General features: G+C 41.9%; 1 protein-coding gene across 1 annotated transcript in view; it reads left to right on the forward strand.

The window, feature by feature from the left end:
* LOC133609171 (supervillin-like) overlaps positions 1-12,600 on the forward strand; it is a 97,564-nt gene that overhangs the window by 29,213 nt on the left and 55,751 nt on the right. Inside the window, exons 13-17 of the mRNA XM_072913440.1 lie at positions 1,381-1,576; positions 3,928-4,060; positions 7,902-8,052; positions 9,093-9,164; positions 10,967-11,056. Coding sequence (XP_072769541.1) covers positions 1,381-1,576; positions 3,928-4,060; positions 7,902-8,052; positions 9,093-9,164; positions 10,967-11,056 — 642 coding nt within the window. The remainder of the gene's footprint in view (positions 1-1,380; positions 1,577-3,927; positions 4,061-7,901; positions 8,053-9,092; positions 9,165-10,966; positions 11,057-12,600) is intronic.

Consider the following 12,600-nt stretch of genomic DNA (forward strand, 5'->3'; position numbering starts at 1 on the left):
TTTGTGTGTGATATCATTTACGATACAAGCAGTCCTGCAGCATGTTTACTTCTGTGTGATATCATGTGTGATACAAGCAGTCCTGCAGCGTGTTTACTTGTGTGATATCATGTACGATACAAGCAGTCCTGCGGCGTGTTTGCTTGTGTGTGATATCATGTGCGATACAAGCAGTCCTGCAGCGTGTTTGCTTGTGTGTGATATCATGTGCGATACAGGCAGTCCTGCAGTGTGTTTATTTGTGTGTGATATCATTTACGATACAAGCAGTCCTGCAGCATGTTTACTTCTGTGTGATATCATGTGTGATACAAGCAGTCCTGCAGCGTGTTTACTTGTGTGTGTGATATCACGTGAGATACAAACAGTCCTGCAGCGTATTCACTTGTGTATGATATCATGTGCGATACAAGCAGTCCTGCAGCGTGTTTACTTGTGTGTGATATCATGTGCGATACAAGCAGTCCTGCAGCGTGTTTACTTCTGTGTGATATCATGTGCGATACAGGCAGTCCTGCAGCATGTTTACTTGTGTGTGATATCATGTGCGATACAAGCAGGCCTGCAGCGTGTTTACTTGTGTGTGATATCATGTGCGATACAAGCAGTCCTGCAGCATGTTTATTTGTGCAAAGCTAACATCTAAATGTCCTCCAATTAGCACACAATTTCTTCTATTGTACTAAAGTAATTTACAGGAGTTAAACATGCTAGGCTAACGAGCAGCTACACAACAGCTAAGCACACAATAGCACACAAGCTAGACATAGGTAATAATCGTTGAACAATAAAAGGTGACAATATAAACAAGTAACAAATAATTATAGTTACACATTACTTACACATGCAAAGTCTCCAGGGCAGAAGCGTATCGGAAAGTATCCAGTAACAAACGTGTCCGCATCATTCCACTTACTGAGTCACCCAAAAAACTTTTCCGCCGTAAAGTTCTTCTGCTATTTTAGTCGAGTCATTTACGAGAAGTAAACAAGGTAGACTGTAGACTGCGGTGAGCTAGCAGCTACACAACAGCTAAGCACACAATAGCACACTAGCTAGACATAGGTAATAATCGTTGAACAAGAAAAGGTGACAATATAAACTAGTATCAAATAATTATAGTTACACATTACTTACACATGCAAAGTCTCCAGGGCAGAAGCGTATCGGAAAGTATCCAGTAACAAACGTGTCCGCATCATTCAACTTACTGCTTAACTTGATGAAAAACAAAGACACCTCTGATTTAAAGACAACATAAGTCCATTCCAGACTGTTAATAATAAATAAGTTGTGTTTTTCATAGTTGGTGTGTGTGTGTGTGTGTGTGTGTGTGTGTGTGTGTGTGTGTGTGTGTGTGTGTGTGCGTGTGCGCTGCAGAGATGCCACAGACCACTTCTGCCAGGCCCAAAGGTGTTTACCACCCCCCGCTGGCAGACACACACTCCGCCCACCGCCAACTCCCTGCCAGCCTGCCGCGGTCCGAGGGCGACGTGCGTGAGGTGATGGCGGCCGCACATGAGACGGGCGACATGCGTGAGGTGATGGCGGCCGCACACCTGTCTGTCAAGGAGAGGTGAGTCAGTGGTCCACACAGGAAGTGCAGGAATGATGAAATAGTCACATTGTAAAAATGCATGGCTGGAAAGAAGTAAGTGTGTATTTATTCCAAATAGAGCTGAGTGTAAGGCTGCAGCTAACGATTATTTTTCTATCGATTAATCTATAGATTATTTTTTCGATTAATCGGTTAATCTATAGATTATTTTTCCTTTTACCGATTTTTTTTAATTTAAAATGAAGATGAAAAAATAAATGTAGGCCAGTTTTTTCAAAAGGCATGGCTTTTATTTACAAAAAAAAAAAAGTATGGCCACTCAGTCAACATTGACAACAACGTGACAAAAATATTCTGTAACAATGTAAACATTTAAAACTTTTAACATTTAACAAAATTAAAAGTAGCTTATTTGCTTTTTAATGTGCAAATATAAAAGTAAACATCCAGTGCAAATCTTAATATTCTGGAATAGTATAAGCATTTCAAAAGTAAAAGTATTGCTTATTTTGCTTTAAAATGTGCAAAAATAAAGATAAACATCCAATACAAAAAAGTGCAAAACGGAAATATTCTGTAACAAGTGTAAACATTTCAACAAAAGTAAAAGTATTGCTTATTTTGCTAAAATGTGCAAAAATAAAGCTAAACATCCAATACAAAAAAGTGTACAGTGTAAACATTTCAACAAAAGTAAAAGTATTGCTTATTTTGCTTAATAACACAACAATGATAGTATGATTAAAGTGAAAGTTAATTGTTGGTTTGTACATAGTATATGTAACTGTTAATGTTGTAAAAGGTATTTGCACAACTAATTAACGTTAGCGTTTGTGACACGTCTTGTGCCGTGGGGTTCTTTCAGGACCGACAGACTGAACGCCAGACGGCTTTGCCAGGTTTACAATCTTTTCATTTTACACAAAGTCTTTTCTCTTCCAACTCTTTTCTCTTTCTTTCCTCGCTTTTCAGCTCCTCTTCCTCGCTCGCTCGTCGTCCCCTGTCTCTTGCGGCGTCGCTCCCGGCGCGCCCCGCCTCGCCGCTCGCTCGCCGGCCCCTCCTCTCCACAGCGTTAAAGAGGAGCGCGTCTTTGTAAACACTGAACAGGCACGCCAAACGCGCCTCTCAGAGCGAAACGGTGTTTTAGTTTATGAATTTACAACGCAGATACAAATGACACATTCATGTTTTTGTGTAATGATGACAACGTATACGCACGCGGACGATTGACTTGTTGATGGTGATGGCAAGAACGCTGTCGGGGGTTTTCTTTTCAAATGTTCGTTCATAGCCGTTGTGCTGCTATGATAGGCCATTTCCGCTCGACACAGTGTGCATACAACAACATTATTAGGCCGTTTATTGAAATACTCCCACACTTTTGACGACTTTTGGCGTGCTTTTTTCCCCTCGCTCGCATCGTCTGCTTTGCGCTCCGCCATGACAGTAGTATGACGTAAATATGCGACGCGCCGACGCACAAAAACGGCGTCGACGTATTTACGTAACCGATGACGTCGACTACGTCGACGCGTCGTTTCAGCCTTAATCCACACCAGACTCTGTCATCCATGTCTTTATGGACCTTGCTTTGTGCAGTCATGTTGGAAGAGGAAGGGGCCCCGCTCCAAACTCTTCCCACAAGGTTGGGAGCATGGAATTGTCCAAAATGTTTTGCTATCCTGGAGCATTCAAAGTTCCTTTCACTGGAACTAACTCCTGAAAAACAACCCCACACCATAATTCCTCCTCCACCAAATGTCACACTGGGCACAATGCAGTCTGAAATGTAGCATTCTCCTGGCAACCTCCAAACCCTAGACTGGTCCATCAGATGGAAAAGTGTGATTCAGCAGTCCAGAGAAGGCTCTAGAGTCCAGTGGTGATGTCCTTTACACCACTGCATCCCACGCTTTGCATTGGACTTGGTGATGTATGGCTTAGATGCAGCTGCTCGGCCATGGAAAGCCGTTCCGTGAAGCTCTCTGCGTACTGTACGTGGGCTAATTGGAGCTGTGTAGCAAGTGACTGTGCAGAAAGTCTTTGCACCATGCTGACCTCTCTGTCACTTTACCTGGCCTACCACTTGGTTGCTGTTGTTCCCAAACTCTTCACTTTTCTTATAATAAAGTTGACTTTGGAATATTTAGGAGCGAAGACATTTCAGGACTTGATTTGTTGCACAGGTGGCATCCTGTGACAGTTCCATGCTGGAAATCACTGAAAGCGGCCCATTCTTTCGCAAATGTTTGTAGAAACAGTCTCCATGCCTACGTGCTTGATTTGATACACCAGGCCAAGTGATTAGGACACCTGATTGGCAATATAGTGTATGTTGGTCAGAATAATTCCTTGTTTCTTTGTCTCAGGGTGGCTCTGCTGAAGAAGAGCGGCGAGGACGAGTGGAGGAGGAGCCTCAGCAAGAAGCAGGGAGCGCTGGACGTGGCTGTAGGCGACCTCCACGCTCACCTGTGGGAGCTGGAGCAGAGCTTGAAGGAGAAGGTACCAATAAATGAAGTAGAAGTACAGTATTCTTAAAGCAGAATGTTTACTTCCACTTCTCTGCTGTGTCAACTGGAACAAAAAAGAAGTCCGAAGGAATGTCGAAATGTTCCACTTCCTGTTTCCTGTTTTTATTTCAAATAATAAGTCAGTGCTTATTGGCTTAATATTGTTCTTGCATGTGTCGGAGGCAGATATTTACATATATCCGAATTTAAGTTGTACTTCTTCCATTTCTTTGTCATATTTGAAATCCCGGACGAGCCCCCAATTTGTCGCGTTTTGGACCAGTTGTTCCTCCCAGGGAATTCAAGTCACAATTGGCTCCCAAGTTCTTTCCGACACTTAAAGCTGAGTTGAAAAACCACCAGAGACAGAATAGGTATTTTGTTGTATATATTCTCAAAGCTTTGACAATATACATTTTAGATTGAGACCAGTCTAACCCTAGAACCTTCTATCGCGCACACCCAAAAATGGTCTGTCTTCCCGATCCCATCACCCTCTCTCTCGTCCCATCTCTGTAGCCAAAACAAAATGCTAGTCTAAACACATTCCAAAGAACTCAAGGTTAACACACATAGTATACTTGCTGACAGAGCATCAAGAGAATAAAATGGAAAAGACGAGCTGTTTTCAAATATGACAAAGGAATGGAAGTGGAAATGTTGCATCTTTTATTACCACTATTGTAAGGTGTGCTGGATGCAAGAATTTGCCATGTTATTGAATATTCAACATTATTGTCTTTGAGGTCCCAAATGTGTTTGCTGAGTTCTGTGGTATTTCGCAGGTTTTTGTTCCTGAAAGAAGCCTCGTGATTGTTCCATCTGGTTTTGAATTCTCCCTCGGTTAATCCTACATATGTGTCGGATGTGTTAATGTCCTTGCGTGTTACCTTAGATTGGTAGACAACTGATGTTTGTAAGCACCCCCCGTTGAGAGGGCAATCAGGTTTCTTTCGACAGTTACATCCTTTGTTGGTTTTGGAGTCGCTCTGTCTGGGGGCCGACGGCTCATTTGCAATTGTTTTGTTGTGGTTTGAGATGATTTGTCGTATATTGTTCATGCAGCTGTAGCTCAATTTAATGTTGTTCTCGTTGAATACTTTTCTTAGGGTGTTGTCTTTGGGAAAGTGTTTGTCAATCAGATTGAGGAATTTGTGTCCAATGTTAGTTGAGACGTTTTTGCTGTATGGGGGGTTGTACCAGATGATGTCGTTTCGTTTTCTGTTCTTTTTCGGTTGGTTTCCTGGCGTGGGTTCATAGGTGAGGGTGAAATTGTATCCGCTTTCATCAAGGGCTTTTTGGTACGGGGGGGTTGCTTGGTCAAATTCAGCTTTGCTAGATGACAGCATCGATAGCCTTTTATTGATTCCGGTAGGTATTCTTTTCGTGGTGGTGGGTGGGTGGTTGCTGTCATGGTGCACGTATTGGAGTGTTGTGTTGGGTTTCGTGAATGGTTGGTAGCTGTTATTTCTCAGGTTGAAAGTGACGTCAAGGAAGTTGACGGTTTGCTTGTTGGCTTCAATCGTGATCCGTAGGCCGTTCTCTCTCTCTCTATATATATATATATATATATATATATATATATATATATATATATATATATATATATATATATATATATATACACACATTGCAAGAACCGGTTTGAACCAAAAATGGATTGTGAATGGCTGGTCAGCCCAGGAATGTTAATAAATGTTAGTTAGTCACATTTCCTGCATGTCACGTTCAAACACTGAGGACATCTATTAAACAAGACAAAAGGCAAGGAATCAAACAGAGACAGAATTCAATTTGGACTCAATATTGAGGAGAGACATGGCCACTGCACTCTCTGTACAGTCCTGCACCACGCTCTGACGAAGAAGGTTTTCGTCTCCTCTTTTATTCAGATGTTCAATGTTCACGCACCAACACATGTCACAGCAGGAATGGGAAGTATGTAAAACAGTCATTGTTTTCGGTCTCATTGAAGACCAAATGTCTCGGGCTGGGCTCTTCCTGGATCCAGCTGGGGCAGGTGTTGGAGGACAATGGATAACCCCTCCCGTCTCTTGACCACAGCGACTTCAAGAGGGCAGCGGGTCGTAAATAGCGTTGACCTCCATCCATCCATCTACTTCCGCTTATCCGAGGTCGGGTCGCGGGGGCAGCAGCCTAAGCAGGGAAGCCCAGACTTCCCTCTCCCCAGCCACTTCATCCAGCTCTTCCTGTGGGACCCCGAGGCGTTCCCAGGCCAGCCGGGAGACATAGTCTTCCCAACGTGTCCTGGGTCTTCCCCGCGGCCTCCTACCGGTCGGACGTGCCCTAAACACCTCCCGGGGGAGGCGTTCGGGTGGCATCCTGACCAGATGCCCGAACCACCTCATCTGGCTCCTCTCGATGTGGAGGAGCAGCGGCTTTACTTTGAGCTCCTCCCGGATGGCAGAGCTTCTCACCCTATCTCTAAGGGAGAGCCCCGCCACCCGGCGGAGGAAACTCATTTCGGCCGCTTGTACCCGTGATCTTGTCCTTTCGGTCATAACCCAAAGCTCATGACCATAGGTGAGGACGGGAACGTAGATCGACCGGTAAATTGAGAGCTTTGCCTTCCGGCTCAGCTCCTTCTTCACCACAACGGATCGATACAGCGTCCGCATTACTGAAGACGCCGCACCGATCCGCCTGTCGATCTCACGATCCACTCTTCCCTCACTCGTGAACAAGACTCCGAGGTACTTGAACTCCTCCACTTGGGGCAAGATCTCCTCCCCAACCCGGAGATGGCACTCCACCCTTTTCCGGGCGAGAACCATGGACTCGGACTTGGAGGTGCTGATTCTCATCCCAGTCGCTTCACACTCGGCTGCGAACCGATCCAGCGAGAGCTGAAGATCCTGGCCAGAAGAAGCCATCAGGACCACATCATCTGCAAAAAGCAGAGACCCAATCCTGCAGCCACCAAACCGGATCCCCTCAACGCCTTGACTGCGCCTAGAATTCTGTCCATAAAAGTTATGAACAGAATGGGTGACAAAGGGCAGCCTTGGCGGAGTCCAACCCTCACTGGAAACGTGTCCGACTTACTACCGGCAATGCGGACCAAGCTCTGGCACTGAGCATACAGGGAGCGGACTGCCACAATCAGACAGTCCGATACCCCATACTCCCTGAGCATCCCCCACAGGACTTCCCGAGGGACACGGTCGAATGCCTTCTCCAAGTCCACAAAACACATGTAGACTGGTTGGGCAAACTCCCATGCACCCTCAAGGACCCTGCCGAGAGTATAGAGCTGGTCCACAGTTCCACGACCAGGACGAAAACCACACTGTTCCTCCTGAATCCGAGGTTCGACTATCCGGCGTAGCCTCCTCTCCAGTACACCTGAATAGACCTTACCGGGAAGGCTGAGGAGTGTGATCCCACGATAGTTAGAACACACCCTCCGGTTCCCCTTCTTAAAGAGAGGAACCACCACCCCGGTCTGCCAATCCAGAGGTACCGCCCCCGATGTCCACGCGATGCTGCAGAGTCTTGTCAACCAAGACAGCCCCACAGCATCCAGAGCCTTAAGGAACTCCGGGCGGATCTCATCCACCCCCGGGGCCTTGCCACCGAGGAGCTTTTTAACTTGACCTCGGTTACCAAATAGTTGGAAGAGAGTTTGTGAAATACTTCAAAGAGAGTTCGTTTAACACTTCAAAGAGAGTTCCTCTGGAAGTTGAGCAGATCCTGCCATCTGTCCGAGCCTTCGTCGTTGTCATCCAAGTGTTGTGTTCTTCATGATGCTTTCCTTCTAATAAAAGCATCATCCATCATCAAGTCCAGTGTGTGTTGTTGGTGCTTTCCAGAAGATGAGAGAGGTTGCCATGGAGACTCACAGATCCATCCAGGAGAGGAAGGAGCAGATGGAAGCTCAAGAAGAAGCATGGAGGTCCAAAGGCCAAGGAGCTGCCAACGACTCTGACCACTTCACCGTGTCTGCTCGCATGCAGAACAGAGGTACACAAGAGGAATGGCTTTAGTCAACATGCTTACTTCTACATCTATTCTCCTTTAGTCAACATGGTTACTTCTACATATATTCTCCTTTAGTCAACATGCTTACTTCTACATCTATTCTCCTTTAGTCAACATGGTTACTTCTACATCTATTCTCCTTTAGTCAACATGCTTACTTCTACATCTATTCTCCTTTAGTCAACATGGTTACTTCTACATCTATTCTCCTTTAGTCAACATGGTTACTTCTACATCTATTCTCCTTTAGTCAACATGGTTACTTCTACATCTATTGTCCTTTAGTCAACATGGTTACTTCTACATCTATTCTCCTTTAGTCAACATGGTTACTTCTACATCTATTCTCCTTTAGTCAACATGGTTACTTCTACATCTATTCTCCTTTAGTCAACATGGTTACTTCTACATCTATTCTCCTTTGGTCAACATGCTTACTTCTACATCTATTCTCCTTTAGTCAACATGGTTACTTCTACATCTATTCTCCTTTAGTCAACATGCTTACTTCTACATCTATTCTCCTTTAGTCAACATGGTTACTTCTACATCTATTCTCCTTTAGTCAACATGGTTACTTCTACATCTATTCTCCTTTAGTCAACATGGTTACTTCTACATCTATTCTCCTTTAGTCAACATGGTTACTTCTACATCTATTCTCCTTTAGTCAACATGGTTACTTCTACATCTATTCTCCTTTAGTCAACATGCTTACTTCTACATCTATTCTCCTTTAGTCAACATGGTTACTTCTACATCTATTCTCCTTTAGTCAACATGGTTACTTCTACATCTATTCTACTTTAGTCAACATGGTTACTTCTACATCTATTCTCCTTGAGTCAACATGGTTACTTCTACATCTATTCTCCTTGAGTCAACATGGTTACTTCTACATCTATTCTCCTTTAGTCAACATGCTTACTTCTACATCTATTCTCCTTTAGTCAACATGGTTACTTCTACATCTATTCTCCTTTAGTCAACATGCTTACTTCTACATCTATTCTGCTTGTCAGGGATGATCTCTCCGTCTGTCCTGCACACTAAAGTCAAGAGCAGCAGCAACGCCATCTCCAAACCTCAGGAAGGTCTGACTACTAACTAGTACTCTAACACATGTATTCCTACTTTAGTCCCTTGACACTTTACTAGTACTCTATAGTCACTTTACTAGTACTCTATAGTCACTTTACTAATACTCTCATCACCTTACTAGTACTCTATAGTCACTTTACTAGTACTCTAGTCAACTGATATAGTCACTTAACTAGGTGTCTTTAGTCACTTAACTAGTACTCCAATCATTGTATTAGTAGTTTAGTTACTTTACTAGTATGCTGGTGTCACTTGACTAGTACTGCAGTCACGTTTACTCTAAAATGTATTAGTACTTTAGTCCCTTGACTAGTACTTTGGTGTCACTTGACTAGTACTGTATTCACTTTTACCTTAAAAAATGCATTAATACTCTAGTCCCTTGACTAGTACTTTGGTGTCACTTGACTAGTACTGCAGTCACTTTTACCTTAACAAATGTATTAGTACTCTAGTCCCTTGACTAGTACTCTGTTGTGACTTGACTAGTACTCTAGTCACCTTGACTTTAACAAATGTATTAGTACTCTAGTCCCTTGACTAGTACTCTGGTGTCACTTGACTAGTACTGTAGTCACTTTGACTTTAACAAATGTATTAGTACTCTAGTCCCTTGACTAGTACTGTAGTCACTTTGACTTTAAACAAACATATTAGTACTCTAGTCCCTTTACTAGTACTCTGGTGTCACTTGACTAGTACTGCAGTCACTTTGACTTTAACAAATGTATTAGTACTCTAGTCCCTTGACTAGCACTCTGGTGTCACTTGACTAGTACTGTAGTCACTTTGACTTTAACAAATGTATTAGTACCCTAGTCCCTTGACTAGTACTCTGGTGTTACTTGACTAGTACTGCAGTCACTTTGACTTTAACAAATGTATTAGTACTCTAGTCCCTTGACTAGTACTCTGGTGTTACTTGACTAGTACTGTAGTCACTTTTACCTTAACAAATGTATTAGTACTCTAGTCCCTTGACTAGTACTCTGTTGTGACTTGACTAGTACTGTAGTCAATTTGACTTTAACAAATGTATTAGTACCCTAGTCCCTTGACTAGTACTCTGGTGTTACTTGACTAGTACTGTAGTCACTTTTACCGTAACAAATGTATTAGTACTCTAGTCCCTTGACTAGTACGCTGTTGTGACTTGACTAGTACTGTAGTCACTTTGACTTTAACAAATATATTAGTACTCTAGTCCCTTGACTAGTACTCTGGTGTCACTTGACTAGTACTGTAGTCACTTTGACTTTAACAAATGTATTAGTACTCTAGTCCCTTGACTAGTACTCTGGTGTCACTTGACTAGTACTGTAGTCACTTTGACTTTAACAAATGTATTAGTACTCTAGTCCCTTGACTAGTACTTTGGTGTCACTTGACTAGGACTGTAGTCACCTTTACCTTAACAAATGTATTAGTACTCTAGTCTCTTGACTAGTACTCTGGTGTGACTTGACTAGTACTGTAGTCACTTTGACTTTAACAAATGTATTAGTACTCTAGTCCCTTGACTAGTACTCTGTTGTGACTTGACTAGTACTCTAGTCATTTTGACTTTAACAAATGTATTAGTACTCTAGTCCCTTGACTAGTACTCTGGTGTCACTTGACTAGTACTGTAGTGACTTTGACTTTAACAAATGTATTAGTACTCTAGTCCCTTGACTAGTACTCTGGTGTCACTTGACTAGTACTGTAGTCACTTTGACTTTAAACAAACATATTAGTACTTTAGTCCCTTGACTAGTACTCTGGTGTGACTTGACTAGTGTTGTTGATGTCGCAGCAGAGATGCTCCTGATAGCTGACATGAAGGTGGAGTCAGACAAGAAGTTGGAGAAGTTGGAGAATTTCCTTGAAAAGATCAACAGTAAAGGTTACTTTTGTCCCTCTAATATTACTACTTAGTACTAATATTACTACTTAGTACTCTACGGAAGTAAGCAGATATTAGCAGGAAGTAAGTAGATATTAGCAGGAAGTAAGCAGATATTAGCAGGAAGTAATTAGATATTAGCAGGAAGTAATTAGATATTAGCAGGAAGTAAGCAGATATTAGCAGGAAGTAATTAGATATTAGCAGGAAGTAAGCAGATATTAGCAGGAAGTAATTAGATATTAGCAGGAAGTAAACAGGTATTAGCAGGAAGTAAGCAGATATTAGCAGGAAGTAATTAGATATTAACAGGAAGTAAGCAGATATTAGCAGGAAGTAATTAGATATTAACAGGAAGTAAGCAGATATTAGCAGGAAGTAAGCAGATATTAGCAGGAAGTAATTAGATATTAGCAGGAAGTAATTAGATATTAGCAGGAAGTAAACAGATATCAGCAGGAAGTAAACAGATATTAGCAGGAAGTAAGCAGATATTAGCAGGAAGTAATTAGATATTAACAGGAAGTAAACAGATATTAGCAGGAAGTAAGCAGATATTAGCAGGAAGTAATTAGATATTAGCAGGAAGTAAGCGGATATTAGCAGGAAGTAATTAGATATTAGCAGGAAGTAATTAGATATTAGCAGGAAGTAAGCAGATATTAGCAGGAAGTAATTAGATATTAGCAGGAAGTAAGCAGATATTAGCAGGAATTAAGCAGATATTAGCAGGAAGTAATTAGATATTAGCAGGAAGTAAGCAGATATTAGCAGGAAGTAATTAGATATTAACAGGAAGTAAACAGATATTAGCAGGAAGTAAGCAGATATTAGCAGGAAGTAATTAGATATTAGCAGGAAGTAAACAGATATCAGCAGGAAGTAAACAGATATTAGCAGGAAGTAAGCAGATATTAGCAGGAAGTAATTAGATATTAGCAGGAAGTAAGCAGATATTAGCAGGAAGTAATTAGATATTAACAGGAAGTAAGCCGATATTAGCAGGAAGTAATTAGATATTAGCAGGAAGTATGCAGATATTAGCAGGAAGTAAGCAGATATTAGCAGGAAGTAAGCAGATATTAGCAGGAAGTAATTAGATATTAGCAGGATGTAATTCGATATAAGCAGGAAGTAATTAGATATTAACAGGAAGTAAACAGATATTAGCAGGAAGTAAGCAGATATTAGCAGGAAGTAAGCAGATATTAGCAGGAAGTAAGCAGATATTAGCAGGAAGTAAGCAGATATTAGCAGGAAGTAAACAGATATTAGCAGGAAGTAATTAGATATTAGCAGGAAGTAAACAGATCTTAGCAGGAAGTAATTAGATATTAGCAGGAAGTAATTGGATATTATCAGGAAGTAATTAGATATTAGCAGGAAGTGAGCAGATATTAGCAGGAAGTAATTAGATATTAGCAGGAAGTAAGCAGATATTAGCAGGAAGTAAGCAGATATTAGCAGGAAGTAAGCAGATATTAGCAGGAAGTAATTAGATATTAGCAGGAAGTATGCAGATATTAGCAGGAAGTAAGCAGATA

The sequence above is a fragment of the Nerophis lumbriciformis genome, linkage group LG07, assembly GCF_033978685.3.
Source record: "Nerophis lumbriciformis linkage group LG07, RoL_Nlum_v2.1, whole genome shotgun sequence".
NCBI classification, from domain to species: domain Eukaryota; kingdom Metazoa; phylum Chordata; class Actinopteri; order Syngnathiformes; family Syngnathidae; genus Nerophis; species Nerophis lumbriciformis.